The sequence below is a fragment of the Opisthorchis viverrini genome, assembly GCF_000715545.1.
Source record: "Opisthorchis viverrini unplaced genomic scaffold opera_v5_198, whole genome shotgun sequence".
In the NCBI taxonomy this organism is placed as follows: Eukaryota; Metazoa; Platyhelminthes; class Trematoda; order Opisthorchiida; family Opisthorchiidae; genus Opisthorchis; species Opisthorchis viverrini.
This window is the reverse complement of record NW_008751849.1, coordinates 702195-720976: the sequence shown is the minus strand read 5'-3', so window position 1 is coordinate 720976 and position 18782 is coordinate 702195. Positions and strand designations below refer to the sequence as shown.

The 18782-nt window shown below is 43.5% G+C and overlaps 1 protein-coding gene across 1 annotated transcript in view; it reads left to right on the top strand.

Annotated features, from left to right (window-relative positions):
- T265_07923 (hypothetical protein) overlaps window positions 1–18015 on the top strand; it is a gene marked incomplete at both ends in the record, with an annotated part of 24615 nt that extends 6600 nt beyond the window's left edge. Inside the window, one exon of the mRNA XM_009173583.1 lies at window positions 17632–18015. Coding sequence (XP_009171847.1) covers window positions 17632–18015 — 384 coding nt within the window. The remainder of the gene's footprint in view (window positions 1–17631) is intronic.
- Between the last annotated feature and the right edge of the window lie 767 nt (window positions 18016–18782).

The following is an 18782-nucleotide window of genomic DNA, read 5'->3' as shown; positions in this document are numbered from 1 at the left end:
TGAAATTAATATTTTGGATTCATGGGAGGATCTCCCTTGATATATATATATATATTAACAAAAAGGACAAGCTTTAGCCTGCGGGAAGGCTTTTGACAAAAGTTGCTTTTAAATTTTCTGTGTATCTTGTGGACACTAGTGATAGGTTCAAAGGCGAGTCACCTGCGATAATTCGATAGTCGTAAACGTTGACAACAATGGGGTATGGCACCAGGGCAAGTTTAGGGAGTGGCAGTAGAACCTGGCGCATGGCCAATTGTGAGTGTGCTGAGAGTAGATCAGAATGTGCTTGACACCTGTGGCAATAAGATGGGATAAGCTGTTTGGTCTCTGAGTAGATCATATAATGAGTGGATATCCTGGTAGGCCCGTGCATTTTGATTGTAGAAGCGATACGTCGAAATAAATGAAGAGTCACAAGGGGCTCAACCCCACGTGAGAGAAACGGAAAAGAACTTTAAAGCTGACGAGGATAGCAAGCAGCTTTTAACGTATCAGTTGTGTCCGAGATTTGGAAGCTTTTTTAGCTATAGCTGGATATAGAAGACTGAAGAACAGGTTTACGAACGCAGGCCCGGAAGGCAATAATTGATGTCTAAGAAGGGGGCCTCTGTTCGGTGAGTGCGCTGCTGCGGTTGATTATGGAATAGTCTCAAGTTGTGATGATGACGATGGAGCTACTTTACTAACAAGTTAAGTTTATCAATGTCGAGAAGCCGAAATGTGGTGAAGTTAGGATTCAGTGCTCTAAAGCAGTAGATGTGACACGAAGTACCCTCCAACTTGCTAGAACGTCGCTACGGCTACATCCATGGGTACACGTTTGAAGAAGCATGTAGTTCTTGGTTTTCGGGGCCGAAGTCTGTATTACTTGATCTTCATGCCGCTTTGTACGTACCCCATTTAGCTTCAATTTTGCTGCGTCTGGTAATGCCTTTGATCACTAAATCGCGGTATTGCAAAATTAGTGTGCACATGAGCACTTCATTATCGGCGTTGGGACTAGTTAAGCAAGTAAAAAGTTTGAATTTACAACAGCGAGACATCGGAGCACTTGACGAAGATGTCACGGAAAATAAACTGATTTTTTTCTATTTCACTGGTGTTTAGAAAAAGAAAAGGTGTGAATGTCGGAGGACGAATCATACTGTTATGATGATGAGGTCTACCGGATCAGGCTATCGTATATATCGAATGCCTCATAACCAGCGGCGCACCTAGGTACGGGCGTAGCCGTTGCCAATGTTATGGACAGTGTGGGAGACAACGCGCACATTTGTCGTGATAGAAAGCAAGGACCAGCCTTATATTTTGGAAATGTTGTTACGTTTTATGACGTGATTGAGATAAGTAGCATGAAGCATTCCAACTAGAGAGACTTCTCATCAGGATGGTGGTAATTCACATACAAATACCTGAGACTGCTGCATTATCTCTTGACTAGCCGGGTGTACAGAGAAAAAGGGATCATTCACAAAAAATACATATATGCATCAGGTTGATTTCGGGTATCATATTGAACGTGCGACTAGCCACTCGGAAAACCAGTGCTGTGCGAGGTTCGGTGAACGAAATCATCCAGCCCGTTAAGGCTGACTAGCACAAAGCATATAAACATGATGCTTCTAACAATATGGGTGGAGTTTACATTTAATATTCTGTAGGTATTGTTCTCCATTCGAAAAACACAGTGCGTCATTATAATACGCTCATATCTGATTTGTGCTTCATCACTTAATCTGGTAGTCACAAGGGAATCAGCGGTGCTCTTTGACCTATAAAGTTATCCCACTTAAACAAATCTCTAAGCAACATATCACCGAAACGTGCAACCGGAACGGGCAAATTCACCGCAAAATCGTATACTTTGGAAATGTCATGGTTTCGGCGAAATTAATTTAGTTTTGCTTCCAGTGATGGGCACAGTAATACCCCAGTCTTAGTGTCTATAGACATGGTGACACACGCATAGCTACACTTATGTATAAGCTAAATAACTATAGAACACTAAGACTGGCCCTGAAACCCACAGCGGACTTGGCCATTTGAGAGGAGAACAAATAGAAATACCCATGAGAGTAACTTCCCGAACCCTGTTCCACGCAGTTGTGTGGCGTCAGAAGCGTACGGTGAACGCTGTTTCAGACGTTGATCAGAGTGGAAGTGATAGCGGTAGTTTTTAGTTCGCGCGTGGTGACCACAGCGTTACTACCTCACACAAAGTACCTAGCCACAGAATGCTTACGGCCTTGATTGAGTGATTAATTTATCCAAAAAAGAGGAAACCAGGCCTCACATGGTTTTACAAATTGATACACAAGTTTTAGGCTTTTGCTCAAAGTCGTGTGTCTGTTTTTCAGCGGCTCCTGTTCGCCTGGAAAGCACAAACAAAAAATAGATGCAGTACTGCTCGTTAACTGCTAATCGCGGAGCAGTGCTCGCCAGCGCGAGGACTAACATCAAAGTGCATCTAACTGTGTATTAAATTGGTTACTAGCCGCAGCGTGGGCAGCCGTTGGAGGAAGGTTGTTCCACACACCAACTACTCGGAATGAGAAAAATTGTTGTTCATTGAAGGGGGTGCTCTGAGCTCGAAAATCCTCTTAAAATGCCCCCACCGTGCGTTTTCTGAATCAGATGTGAAAACATGTTGGCTAAATCTTGCTCGAACAGGGCGTGAGTGTTATATCCCATCGTAGGCGACGACAACCCATGGGAAGGCGGTCAGATGCCGCGGGACGCGTTTCACAACCCATGGATTTGAGACGAGCAACCGTTTTTGCGGCAGCTTGCTGAACGCTCTGAACGGGGGATATGTCTTCCTTGCGTCCTAAGTAGCTAACTTGGTTGGCACATTCCAGGAGCGGTATGACATATGCTCCACAAAGTATTTGGGATTTAGTGCGAATAACACGGGAAAAAGTGCGCTTAGTCATCCATAGAACAATGGAACCCTTTTGAGCCGATTTTTCATTGTGAGGTGAGAGGGATAAGTTTGAAGGGAGTCAAATAAATATGTTCTTTTTGCGTCTATTCTCGTAATGTCTTCTTGTCCATTCTCATTATGTTCAACATGGGCGTTCGCTGAGTCACCTCCGAAGGACATAAGGAGGCCCCTTCCATCATTCAGCGGAGGTGTCAGTCCAGCGACCGCTACTGTGATGCCTCTCTATCCATTTGAAGAGCACTTGCGCTGGAACTCCAGGATTTCAGGTCGTCCACTAAAAGAAGACATGGGCTCTAGAAGATATCTAGAGGATCGTTGACGTAGCTCCGAAACATTAGTGGTCCAAAAACGAAGCCCTCAAGAACTGCAACGGAGATCGGTGCCATAAAGGAGTAGTTCGGGTCTCCTTTCACTCAGAATGCCCCGTCTGCTAGGAATGCCTTAATACAGCGCGAAATTTCTCCCTGAATTCCACAGGTCTATAGCTTGTGGAGGGGTTGGTTTGTGAGACCTGATCAAATGCTTTAGAGAGGTCCAAAATGATGGCAACCGTTATAGGACCTTCTTCCGTAGATTGGGTCAAGCGGTTCATAAATGCGAGCATGTTCGTCACGCAAGAAAGGTTTGAGAGGAATCCGTGTTGCGCTGGTGATTTCAGATTTTTGGTAGTGAGGTGACTAAGATGGCTCGCTTTAAAAATGCGTTTCATCACCTCGCACGGTACGCTAATAAGGTTATTCCTCCTGTGGCTGCCGGTTGATATACGGTCAACAGTTTTGTAGAATGGCGTGACAAGTGCTTCCTTGAAAACAGAAGGGGGTTTTCACTCATCGAGCTACTGACAAAATACCAAATGTGCGACGTCTCCATCAGAATCCTGAGATGGACCCCTCCCGACCCTCACTGCGCTCAAGAGGTTTGTTCAGCGCGGACCAAGGCGATTGCAGACCGTTCGTACTTACCTCTTGGCAAGAGTAGATGTGATAATGCCCCTGGGGTAGAATAAAGGTCTGCATAATGTTCTCTTTAGACTTCAGATATCACTACTGGGTTACTCACCGGTTTCTCTTTTCTGTCCATTAAGCAGAAGGCGGTCTATCTTCTTCGGTAGTGTCTCGTGCACAAAATAGGACACTCGTTTTTTCCAGGCGAGGCATGTGTTCGTAATGCTAGAGAATTTTGCAGCAAAAGTTCTCCCGAATCAATATAAGAGATTCGCGGTCACTACTGACAGAGAGGACAAACTAATTCCAAAGGAAGGTGTGCCTAAAAAGTTGATGTTTTTGATATGGGAATGATGTAATTGCAAAATAACGCGTTCACTGTTTGCCGATGGTGTGAACTAAATAAATGTTCTGTTTCACCAGATTGATGGTGAATATAATGGTTAGGTGCACTTGATAAAAATAAATACAATACAAGAGGAGAGAGAGCCAAAAATTGACCAATCGTTTGAGGACAACTGTTGAGAGCTTACGAGTGAAGTTCCGGACGAGCGACGTGTTTTCTCTGCTGTATAGCTGCTACACGTATTCTGTAGTTATCCGTGGAGACTTGTGCTGTTCGGTTGACCTTCTGTCCTGTGTGCGTGAGTGTGTTTTTGGGCCGAATTGCATGCCCATTTATTGTGTGCACACTGTGAAGAAAGGGGTGCCCATCCGTGTTTAATAACTGCACGAACATTAGTACGACTTGACCTGATGTGGTTGAAGTTCGTAAGCTTCGCGCGTGACGCAGGTAAACAGAAACGAATAAGAAATTGTAGTGTGAATGTTGCTGGCTAAGGTTGCAAGTGGAAACAGGAATTGTAACTTGTTTTGAGTGTTTGTGACGCGTGATCCAGTGAGTGACCTCTACGATCACAACCACGCGATAACAAATTCGAGGTGATCGTGACGAGACATTTACGCAAAAATGGAATTACCCATTGAATTTGGATGAGTTCTATAGTGCTTAACATGGAAGGTTTGTAATCTCCGAGAAAATATTTCATGCACGCCAGATAAATGAACGGTCTGTGTATCTGTTTTTAAAGCATCCTGTCATGTGACTCAGTGTGTTCCGGCTTCCTGATAGGCAAAAAACGACTACTCGTACGCAAATCTAGTGAGTTTCTGCTGACTGAACTGCCCATAGTACGTCCACCAAACTCTATTCAAGCATTTAACCTTGTCTCCTTTTTCATTTATCGTCTTGGCGAGGCTGAGCTTGGAATTTTGGGGCATGGTTCCGAAAGACTGAGAACAGCGACAGAGTAAAAAAAAACGGAAGCTGCACAAGAGTCATCGGTGCTGCGGGTGGAGAAAACCTAACCTTGTGAACTGATGAGGCAAACTGAAGCTTCTTCCATGCAAGTAAAAGATAAGAATATCCTCTTATCTAGTCGGCTTCTATACTTCTGTACACAGTACAGTACAAAGCAGCACAACAGCTTCAGGAGACTGATAGACAGGACTGCCAGCAACACCAATTTGACAGTCGACATCGTCTATAAGATGCACTGGTGCCCAAACAGGAGACACTGGTGTGATAGACATACCCATTAGGTGCTTCATTAAATTGGAAGAACCATACGTTTACAGTCAAAGGTTTCGCAGAAGAAACACGGAGTGAATTGCACCTGTAAAGAAGGACCTTCCTATAAAATGGAAGTGGTTACTACACTGCCAACCTCTCATACGCAGGATTTTCAGACAAAACTCTTAAGGAGCTATATTGGCTATAAGCACTAAGTTCTATAATACTAGTTAACTTGCAATGACCATCATTCAACAGGATCTTAACTAAGAAAACAAACAGCCAAAGCACATCGTCTAACGCTGTTTGACGTCTCTGACTTAAATGAGCCATTGGGTCAAACGATGCAACGGCAATATATCATTTCTTCACAAAACCGAAAAGGAAATTCTTAGTCCCGGTGAATGGCAAGGTATCCGCTTAACGGCGGACTGCACAGATGGGCAGTATTCCTTACAAGTGGTGGTTCCTACTGAAACAATCTCATGACCATCCGCAGTTCTGCCGGACCGATCCAAAGAAGATCGGGAGAAGAATTCGGCGGCTATCCCTCAATAGTAGGCTTCAATACAGTAGAAACAACCCCATCATCAGAAGTTGTACGTAGTCCGGAGACAGGATAATTTATCTGCGTCTTCTACGAAAGCAACACGTACGCATGCTCCAGAAGACCAGTTCGACGAAGTGCAACAACACCCAACCTGGAGTGGTCCGGCTTAGAAACCCGATCGAAATTGATGGTGACTCTTTTGAGGCTTGCCTGCATAGCGGTGTACACCGAAGGCTTAATGGTGTACTCCGCAAGATGTATGACAGTGCTAATGACATGCTTCGAAATGCGAATGATTTGCTCACAGTGTTCACTGAACTTAATAGCAGTGTTTCGAGTGATATACCAGGATAACCACAGATAACCTAGTATTCCTCTTGCGAGTTCATTCTTTCCACCCATGTAGGTACCTCACTACCTCAGCTGCTTACTTAGCAAGACCAAACCAGTCAGATCCAAAATGGCTGTGCACACTCGTAAAGATACCTTTCAACCCCGGCTAGCAGCATGTATATTAACACACACACACACACACACACACACCACTACTCAACCCACAACCACCGACCCATCACAACACTCCACCGCGCTCCCCAACAATGCACTAAGGATGTCACTTCGATTGGTGACGAGACGTTTACAACCAAACTGCCCAGCTCAGCGAACAAACCAACGACGGTCTATCCCACCTGAGCTACCAACATTCCCTCCTTTATCAGATACCTTTCATTTTGAGGGTAATGTGGAACACCAACCTCACAAAGAATGTAACAGATCCTACGGACATCAAATCTCTTTTCAGGGAAGGCATAATTTTTACTCAGATCGATGATGTCGATGTGAAGATCCCATTTTTCTGGTACACTTAGACATGGCTTTGGGTTGGTCCGTGTATAGACTGTAAGGTAGGGTTCAGAAACGTTTAGTACACAGACGTCACATGGGCATTGTAACTGTCACGGCAACAAACAAGCACTTAGGAATCCTATCATTTACAAGAGAGTGATCACAACCGATTCGCGAAAACTATACTCATTTTCGTAGTACGTTGCTGCTCACTGGATTTTCAAGTGTATTTCAACTGAATCACTCGGTTGTGATGCTTTTCAACTGGACGTGGTGCACAATGTCCAAATTAATTTGGAAATGTAGACAACATGCCGTTTGCCTACTGTATGATGTTCAAGTACATTACAGAGTTCATGGGAACTCTGGGACTACACCGACCTAGTGAGCCCTTAAAACGAACTTGGAAAGAAGAGTATTTGTCTCCTAAAGATATTACCTTGTCAAACGACAAATTGCCACAGTAAGCACTCACCCTTGCCAGATGATTAACACAAGAAGTTCAGTCACCCAACTTCACCGTGGATGAGAGCGGTTATTCATCGAGCTCAGTGAGAAAATACCAATATCCTCAACCAACACGCTATACAATTTCAACCTCTTCCAGACTTGAATATACTTTTTGTTGCCTCTTAGGATACATGATGTGCTGTCTATTAGTGACTGGCAGCTAAACGCTTCGTACATTTCAAACGCAATCAAAAGGGAACAGTTATCCAGCTCTCCACCTTCAATTTAATCTCTAGATTTGATTGCACCCGCGGGCAGGGATACTTTGGCCGGCGAACCTGGAAAGACGAAGAGAGCATCTTCTGTGAAAGTGTCTGGTCAGAGCAGGGACCTCCTGCTAAAAAGTTGCTACCACGAAATGACTTTTGGGCAAATGTCACGTGGTAGGCCTGCCGATACCTTCTATTATTAATAATAATACCAATGATAACATTGCTGAGGCATTTGTAACACATCTGTCCAGCTCTCCTTTAGGTGCTCTCAGGCAAAAATAAAGTAAAACTGGAGTGATTTGATAAAACGCCCCTTACGTTTCCACATTTCAGAAACATCTTTATCTCAGTGCGAAACTTTACGCTGCTCCTTTTCGTCGTTCTGGAACAGAGCTTTTACTATCCTTTTATGGTTATGCCGATCCCACGTACAGTCTTGGTGTCCGAACGTGACTAATCGATTTGTCTCGGGCACTTATCTACCCTCTTGTTTTAGTTGGTACGATACCCGACGTATCGCACCGGATTGTATTGATGTAACACACTACTCACGAAAAGAAAAAGACCCTCGCTGCGGAGTTATTTATTAGAAAACGCCAAACGAACAGTTACAGACTATTGGACAGAGAAGCAAAACTCTCATATGCATCAGGTTTACAAAAACTAAATATCCATCTTCTATTTGAATGCGTCTTTCTGAACTTTCCTGGATATTCATTGACTGTTGCTCAAATCCAAGCAAATTATACGCAGCGACTCCACAACTTCCGCAGTAGATCTCACTTTTCAAGAGACGCAAAGCGAACTTACAAGAAAACACACTACTCGCATGCCTCCCCCATCAGTAGTATCACCGTTACACTCATAGGGTCACTGAAAACGTTTCGGCAGACCACAACTAAATTCACTCTTCTGGGGCTCATCGGGTAGGCCCCAGTCCCCGAGTTTCATGATGAGTTTCAAGAAAGATGAAGTCGGTTGTAGGCTGGTAAAGAGGTTTCAGCAAACTTATGAGTAGTGTATTACGTACTCTGAAAGTCATATTAACAAGCGCCTTGACAGGATGAACGAATTGAGAAACAAAAACCGATGAGAGGTTATTAAGCCTGCTTCGTGATATCCGGGTGGCATCTTTCGAAGCCACAAAGCATCAAACCGCATTCAGTGAGTCATAGGCATTCACATGTCTCAAGGCATTCTCAAGACAATGTCGGTTTGATGGTTTTCGGGGGTTGATCTCGAAAAAGAGGGAGGAGGAAAGAGAAAAATGATGACGAAATTTTGGAAGTAAATAGCACTGCGAATGAGAACGCCTCTTGATAAAAAACGTAGTCTTATCGCATACCTTTCGTCTTTCTCTCCCGGCCAGTAACTGGTCGGATGGTCACGTGCCAACAACATCATCGAACGAAATGATTAGTTTGACAAGCCTGATGGCCTAAAATATACTGATATTGGTCGTAGACGAGGACAGGTTTACAAAGGTAAACAAGGCTGTTGACCTGATAGTCTTGTTTGCTGATACGACCAAACACGACAACAGAGAAAAATCAATACGGATGTGATCATGTGATGAGGCTTGGTTCTACAGCTTAATCCATTCCTCCATCGCTCAGACTTGTTAGGTTGTCCTTCAAGTTTGATGACTCACTGAATTGAACGTAATACAACTGTGAGGCTGGTTGAACAGATGAGCTTTTGTTAGTCCACTCAGGTGTCCTACTTGTGATTTTTGTTTAAAGGAACCTGTGTGAATACTTGGAAGGAAGCTAGTATTTTGATCGAGGCAGATCACATCTAGCTTTGTCCCCACAGGTGTATGAAAGAAACAATAAAGCTGGTTGTTGGTCTTTTCGCCGAGCTTGGCAGTCGGATTGCCAATGTTACATCAACACACGAGGTGACAACGTCACTGCGGGGTTGACGAATTCATTTCAATTGGTGATGAAACGTTTGCAATCCAACTGCCAAGCTCGGTGAACAGATCAACAACCAAGTAGTGCACTCGAGCTACCACAACACTGTTAGAACAATAAACATCGATGTGCATCACACCTGGTCCCACTTTCGTGCAGATGTTCAGTAGGCAAGTGAACAACAAGAGGTAATCAATCTGTCATTGTCCTTCCCCAGAGATTCTGCCCTGTAGAAACGCTAACAGACAGTTGCGGAGTTGGCGTTGTTTTTTGTTGATATCTGACTTTCTTTTTGAGTCTCAAAACTATTAATATTAATAAACGGGTTCCTCATTGGTATTTTATTTTCACTAAAATCAAGGGGTGTGATTTAAAGTTCAGACAGAGATATAATTGCTTTGATAGACTTAGCAGTTCCGTGGACTAGGAAGTATAGTTACTGATAACTCCACCTTTATATTTGTCTTCGCCCGATTTCATGTTCAAAATTGGTGTCAAAAACGTCGTTATTTTACAAAAACTGCTTGGATTGGACAAAAGCGATATTCACACTTAATGGACACACTTAGGTGGTCGGATATATCAAGATGTGACGACGATCAACTCGTAGAATTCACCTTCAAGTCGAAGAGGATTCTTCACTTCCTTACATCACGTATCCCAAAGAAATGCAGTCGTTGAATGAAGCAGTATTCATTAGTAATCTAAAATTATAAGGTACTTCTGCGAGTCCAGGTGTTTCCAGGTTATGCAAGTGAAATTTCAGTAGGTCTTCTAAAGGTTGCCTTTGGAAAAAGGGAAACAACCAACCACCAGGATTAAACTGGTCGTTTGCTCTTCTGAGTGGATCCCATTTTTGCAAATTTGTATGCGACTGGAAACCCTAAACGCGCGACACCGCTGAAACGGCCGTTTGTGACCATTCCCATTCGAGCGAGCGCTTGTTTTAATGACTGTTGTTAACTATCTTCGCAGACAACAATCACGGAGTAAACACGTGCACGTTCTAAGAACAATCACCTGGGGCACTTCCAGATTCCGGAATCACGCTGTCAGTTTTGGGCAGTGATTACGTGCAGGTACTGGTGATTCTGATGGAGCTAAAAAGTCACTGCACCTCCAATGCACCTTCAACTCACTGCACACTGATGATGTCAGCTCGGTTGGTGTCGATGCGTTTGCAACCACACCACACCACCCAGCTCAGCAACAGAACAACAGCCTGGGCTACAAACATCCCATTCGGTGAAAAGTCAGTGTGTTATGCCGTACTCCTTAGGTTTTTTGACCAGTTGACGAGTGTTTATTCGGTGATCGATGGGTTACGCTACGTGGAAGAATACGGCTTCGGAAACACTTGTGGAAGAAATGTAGCTGTTGTCACCTGGAGGTCTGTCGACAGGCGAGCTGTTTTGAACGCGGTTGGTAATGTGTTGGAATATTGGTAGTTTGGGTGTATTAACTGGTCATTGTTCAGGTGGCTGTTGATCTGTTCGCAGAGCCTGGGAATTGATTTGCGAACTTTTCGTCACCAGTTGGCTGTTGATATTTGTGCACTGAAGCTGTCTCCTCAAATGGTGAAGGAACGTTTGAAAATCAATTGCCAAGCTCGACGAACGGATCAATAGTCACCTGATCAATTACCAATCAGATGAGTGCATATATGGAAGGACATTATTACAGGATGAGTTATTTATACAGTTCCAGGTTGGACTGTGGGTAGCCTGGCCACAAAATTAATGGTCAGCCACGAGTGGCACATGTATTTACATGACAGAGGGGGGCTTTATTAACGTAGAAAATGCCCATACCTGACCTTTCACGACTTTCTGAAAATTCTATGCCACATTGGTGCAGTCTGCTTCGCGCTGTCAAATCAGTGGATTGTCTGCTGCATGCCAAATGAGAAAGACTGAAACACCGAAATTTGAACATTTCTGTCGGCGCACTTTTAAACAATAGTTTTACAAACTCAGCAAATGCAAATGTGGTTACTTGAAAACGACTCTTTTTGTCCTTCAAATTACTTCAGAAATCGTAAAAATCGAGTGACCAAATGTGCAGATCTGATACAGAAACACGCCAAATTTGGTTTCATTTGGTTTACTGACTGGACACAAACCTTTTCGTAAAGGAAACTACTCACAAGGTTGCTGAAAACTCGTCGACAGCCCACGACCGGCGACCTGTCTGCAGCACATTCTGTTGCAGAATATCATAAACGAGAGATTCTCTCGTGAAAACCAAATTGATTTGCAAATCAGTGTATTTCTCGTAGGCACAAAACTCTTTATATAAAAAAAAATTGAGCGCGAAAACGATGTTGAACTCCTTCCCATCAGAATGGCTGAAACAACTCGCAACCGAACACATGTTACGGAAATCCAGGGTAGCCTGTAGCACACAAACTCAAGGTCACTGCGTCCAGAGTGAAATGTAGGTTTATCCACATCGTTCTTCGACTTTGTGGGCATTGTGTGGCCTTTTGTACTAAACGCAAATGTTACCATAATAGCACACGTCTATTCAAAAGCAAAAACATCTCGATTGGACCTGCATAGTTAATGAGTCGCGAGTATGATTATGGTACGACGAGAGTGGCATAACTAATCAGGATTCGCCGCTGCGTGAGGAAAACAAGAGCAGAAAGATGAAGATATGGACGAGTGTTGCACTCGGATTGAAGATGTTGACATGGGCTCAGCTCTGTTCGGTACAAGCCCTGTACGTGCGTTCAGACTCCGGGTGAAAATTAGGAGTTTTTGCAGAGAAATGTGGTTGTTTTTATCTTGGACAGCGAATGCAAATTAGTCGAATCGTTTGGACGTTGCGATCTTAGACAATTATCAGGTTGAAGACTGACGGTACTGCTAGGAAAGCTTGCAATAGTGTTCCAAGTTCACTACAAACACATCTTCCGAGGAGTGCTTCTTTGACATCACCAGTATGAGTCTCAGTAGTAGGTCCTCGAATATGTATGCTGTCGCACTATATTCCGCTTTGTTGTTTATTCGTATTCGTCATTTCCGGATACTAAATCTCATCTTCAAGTTAGAAACAGAATAGAGAGAAGGCGCATATTCGGAGGCCACACTGACTCGGAAATTTCATCAGCCACCGCGACATCACGTGACATAAAACGGAACCCAAAGCTGCGTGTGGTATAGTTAACTCCAAAAAAATGGAATAAGAATCACTAGCATGCTTCAATTTATGTAAATTTGTGACAATGTGCCGATCAGAAATATTGTTCAAAGTGTGCAGTATGTGAATTTACTCTGTCTCAACCAACCAGATTAAGGACCTTGGTGTTTTGGATAATCCAGATGGGTTTTGGAGTTTTTGATGAAAACAACCTGATTCTTGTGGCTGTCGGGGCGGATAGTTTAAGTTCTAGAAATTTGGGGATGGCAAGGTGCCTGGAACTGGGTTCCAGGTAGGCCTCCTGCCAAAATGAATTGATTTGCAAATGAGTGCATTTTTCTAATTCGGTACAATTCGGGTTCAAGTAGAACTAAGGTTTCGCGGAAACTGGTGAGACGCAAGAAAGGCAAAACCAGTCGTGGGCTGTCGAAGAATGTTCAGCAACCCTATGAGTGGTTTATCACGCTAATACGAGTTGTCTGCCTCTGCAGAGTCCATTTAAAAAGGGGAAAGCCCAAAGTCGGTCAGAGAAAACTTTCTGGTTCCAAAGTTGACCTGTTTAGTTCCCAAAAATGTGGCATCACAACGAACACACGCAAAGTTTTGTCTTAAATAGCCAACAGACTGAAAACAGGCTGGTTCTGCACATCAGATGAGCGGGATTCAGACCCGAATATGACCAAGGATACGCAGCGTCATTGATCTATAATATGAGAGCAAAACTCAAGTTCGTTACTTCGATCACCAGATCAATAGCATTTGGTGAGTGCTTAAAATAGACTATCATGAGTGCATAACATACTGATTGCGCAGCCGCCTGTAGCTGAATCAAATGTTTGACGTTCAAACCCCTTGGTGATAAGCTATCACCCCCAATTAGCAGGCTGTTTGGCTTGTTCGACCTGTTAAACTAACGAATGCATATAGGGACACTTGTTAGACTAGGTTGTTTCGTTTCCCTTAAGGAGATATCGTACTGTACTATTTCTAACGGCAAGGTGGCAAGATTCATTTCAGGAAAAAGTTTCCTTATGTAAGAAACGAGGTGGTAGTTTTCAATTCCGTAGCCACACCTAACTGTTCTCAATACGGTTAACTCAGAACGATAAAGTTTTTGGATATTTTTCGATCCTTATGGTATTTCAGAATGAAAACACTACAAGATTTGATATGTGCCGGAAAATTCTTGCCAACTCAGATATTTTTACTATCATCTGTTTTGTCTTTTTATTGGTTTCAATCCAGAATACCAAAAATCCGCGGTTGGCTTCTAAGAGTTTTGAGTCTAGTGCTTTTGAATTAAGTGTGGTTTCATGTCGAGTTTGTCTTTTCACTAGAAAACATCGAGTATTATGTTTCATCATTTCAGGATCATCATCCACAGCGTGACATCAATGTTCCACATCGACACCTCAATTGTTTACAACCATGGTTTATGTGAGTCTTAGTGTGAAGAAAAAATATAGGCGGACGGGGAAGGGAATTGGTGCTAGCTTACTACAATCATTCTGAAGTACCTACATCTGCAGGAACCCATCTGCAGACAGCACCCTTTTATAAACCTTTTATAAACTTTTTGTAACTCTTTTATAAACCTCTGCTTACTCAAAGGTGAGCCATCACTTTGCTTCGGCCAATCCGAATTGGGCACGGAAATCAGCACTCATTCGTGAAAACGATGGATCGGCATGCACAGTACACGGTTTAACCAAAACAGGTTCTGATTCTGGACACATCATTTACTGGAAGTCCTCGTTACCTGACCGAAAACTCGCTCTCTAATTGCTTCGGTACGAAGTGTCCGACACTAACCCACATGAGCTGTGGTCCTGAGACAACGATTGTCGAACATCTGAGGAATTTTCAGTTCCGCTGTTCGAACAAGGCAACTCTCAGCTCACACAATTCTGAAGAAAAGACAGATGAATGTATATGAATCTGCCTCCATACAGAATAGAATGCCGAATAGCTTACCAGTATATTCCAGATTTATGTCTAAGATTATTATCAACGGAATGAAGGCCAATCAATTTATCCTTGGGGTTAGACCTCTCTAAATACTTAATGTTCATCAAATTTGGGCCAAGAGCACTCGTCACAACCAGGACAGTTAGTGGGTCGTCGTTCAATCATGAGTCGGGCACACCAATGACATCGCTCAAGTGTGATCACGTTCTCCTGTTCAGACGTGATAATTCAGATGCGTCCAACGTACGTTGGTGGAGTAGTGGTTACACGCTCGCCTCGCATGTCAGATGTCCGGGGCTCAAATCCCGGCACGGCCATTGGATATGTACTGCTGATGAGCTCTAATAGGAACGAAACTAGAGTCCAGTGCTTCCCTTTGGTGTGGACTCACCGGAATAATTAGGCCAGAACAGGAGTATAACCGTTCAAACGATACTGGTGTGACTATGAACAAAATACCTATCTCTGAAAACCCAAACACCACAACCGATAGTATTTTCATCGAACAAAAGACGACGAGCATCTGTGTCCAACGCAGTAGGAATCTACTCAACCAGTTTGTACTTTGTACGTATCACATCGATTACTCTAGTATTCAAGGAAAAATCCAATTTTTTTGGTAGAGTTTTGGTCATTTTGCATCTGATAAAGGCTGCTTGAGATGACCGAAATGCTGAACAATGCGGACTTGAGTCGTTTTCATTGGATAAATTATCTGAATTTTTAAGCACGCCAGATCCAGATAGTTTCAGTAGAGTCCCTAATGGGACTGCAGTATGCGTCTGCACAACCCGACGATCCACGCTGTTGCTCGAGGAGCCAGTCAACACGCGTGACTGCGTGATATGCATCCTGTGATTGAAGGATGAGCGGCGCTACATCCTGTCTAAGTGCGAGTTCTTCACACTGCTGATCAATCGCTCGTGGCCGAACGGTCAAGTGTTCAAACTACTAGCCAGGAGGTCGCGAGTTAGAGACTCTCCAGAGTTTCGTGAGATGCGCACTGCTGATGATTCCCAATAAGGAAGAAACAGCTGTACAGTGCTTCTCGGCTTTTCAGCATAGAGTGGCTTCACTTACGGGACGAAATCTCCATAAAGATACCGTATCGTTTAAGACTAACGGACCCGTTGGCTTTTGTTCCGGATGCCTCATACTTGGTTGTGTTTGACTGCTCTATGGAGAGTTTTAGCGAAACGAATGGGTCTTGCCCGTCATAATCGCTTGAAAACGAAGCTCACTCAAGTCCAAAGAACTGTCCACTGCCTACAAACGTGGATAGCGTGCCGTAAAATGAAAATCCCGTGATAGACAAAAGTTATTTTCACTATCGGTGGTAGAACTTCCCATCGCCTGAAGTGCTGCCTGTGTCAAGTGACGCGTCTGAAATATTTTGCATGTTGTAGACTTCAGGCGGTATGTTGGAATTCAACGACAACTGATGGACATTTCTAGCTTTGTGTGGCCTTTGCAGAGCAAGTTTAGTCGGACATTTAGGTCCCCAAGTAATAAAAAGAAGACACACTGCACTAACTGTTGCAACCAGCTCTCCAAGTAAAGTACGTTGTCAGTCCTGATAGTAAACTCTATTTCCTCAGCATTTCAGTCTATCGCATTAGTTCCTGTTCCAGGATGCAAATCTAATAACGCGCAGTGTAACTTTATTTATCTCCAGGTAGACCAGACTACTCAAGAATAAACATTTCGAATGATCGAAATGCCTATTCTATAATGGTCCATCATTGAATAGCTCCGGCATAAACAGACAAACAAACTCAGTGTGATATCTCTCAGTGGCACTGTAGAACTTTCGGAAACGAAACAGGTAATAGCCAACCTGAAAAACTGGGGTAATTTGTGATTATGGCCAAACGATCACTTACTATGAGACATTCAAACAACCATCAGAACAAAAGAGGTCGAAATCCACAGATGGCTTACAATACAGTGTAATGCAAATTTTGTCCTGTCTATGGTCCATCCCGGCTACAACATGCCTCGCAAATCTTAAGTTACCGGGAAAACTATTTCCAAGGCACCAAACGCAAGCGGAAATCTCACGCTTTCATGCCGGCTGTCATTTTTTGTGACGTCCTTAAAATATCTGTAAAACTGCAGAAGATCGAGCTGTTATCGTTTACAGGAAGTGCCTAGTAAATTTTTCAAAAAAGGTTGGACTAACTGGCTTAATTTGAACCAGGAAAGTTATGGAATGACAACGAAAGAAACGTGTTGCGGTCGATGAAGTGGTATAAAAAGATACTTTCTCGCAACATTTCCCTTAATAATGAGGTTTCTGTTTCACTGTAAAGTTTTTGTATGCACGGTCGAGTAGAGGAGATAGGAAAACATCGGCCGATAGCTGATTGGTCGGTAAAAAATTTGCCTACAATAAGTCTTCTTGTCTGATTAGAGCACATCAACAAAGCTAGGAGAGTCAGCAGTTTGAGGCTGCTCATCACAGTGAGACTCGCTCGACGTTTGCCATTCAACTGCAGATAAATACGGTTTCAGGTCTGCAGGCAAGTCATCAATTTACCCGAGTTCATCATGTGTCAGGAATAGACAGCCCGGTCGTAGAAGTCGTATGATTTTTTTTCCACCAATACTAGAAACCGTCCGTTCGTCTTTGACTGGTGAACAAACAGTTGAAAGACAATTATCACTTTTGATGAACGAATTAGTCACGCCTTGTCTAACATATTTGAAAAAAACTGACAATCTCTTGTTAAAAAGCCCATCTATTAGGAGTGACTTCCTGAAATACGTACTGATACAGTTGACTGTTGCCTGAATTCTACCCAAGTGTGCGAAGGCTTGGCAAAACGGAACCCAACTGGGAGAAAAATGGTGGAAGTTGACCACATTTTGCACAGACATACAAGCAGTCTAAACTAAACTTGTAGTCGATCCATGTCACATCTTCAAGAAAAACTAGTTCCGGTCCGATAATTGATATTTTAGTGATACCAGTCCTCACCAAGAACATAGTGGTGTATTCTTTCTCCTGCTGTTGTTCAGCGGAATATTTTGAGCGCAGGTTTTTCTATGAGAATACGTGAGCGTCCCTCTTGCCGGAACCCTACTAGACTCAGTGGTTCAGCCGAAATCTCAACCGGGTTCCATATAACTGACATTGGTCATGCGATCAGTCCGAAAGAGTCGTTTCACGTAATCCACCGAGTACCCGAAGGACTATCAGTATCGACCAAACGACGTGGCTTGACTACAGATGATGCAGTCGAAATACGTTTGCGATACCTTGTACCGCGTTGTCAAAATCGATTCGTACGAACGCTGAGTCATGTGACACGAATCAACCGACCAAATCACCCTCTGAACTGTCTCACAGTATCCAATCAGGTGCGACGTGGAGTGCGTCGACAACCAATCAGTTGTGCCTAAATCTACCAGCCTATCTGAGTTGATTTTTCAATTGTCCACCCCGATTTTAATCATTGGATGTGTACTGACCTGAGGACGGGCTTCCGAAAGCAATAATGTTGGTCACTGTGTTATTGTTTAAATCACCGAGGAGCCCCAAACGCCGACATTTAACAACGGGTACGACGGTGCAAATTCACCGGTGCTGTGAAATTCCAAAGATTCACTGAAAACAAGCAAAACTCAACCTCCAAATGTGTGAGATTTTGTCCGAGATTTTGTCCCGTCAGCAAAGTCGTTCTACGCTGAAAAGCTGGGAAGCGTTTTACATCTGTTTCATCTTTATTGGGAATCATCATCAGTGTTCAACAACGAGCAGGAAGGTCACAAGCACGAAACTCTCCAAGTTTTGCTTGATAATTTCTACCAAGGATGAAAAATTGTACAGTGCTTCCCAGATTTTCAGCAGACATAAGTTTCATCGAGAGATCGACAGAAATCGTCTCTCATTATCTGATACGCTTTATTTGCAATTATGTTCTGTGGGTCGGTACGTAGGCTTCAGCAGCAGCAGCAGCAGCTAAAGTCCGACTGCCCAAGGCGCGGAGCGTCCATAAATCGGTACCGAGTCGCAAAAAACGGATACCAATCTCGGACACAGGCTTCCTGTTTCCACCATGACACTACTGATTCAAATATTCAGCTACTCATCTAATCCACATCGGCATCTAGTTCAAATTGGATATGTTAGTACCTATTTGTCCCAGTGACCTCCTGTGACATGATCA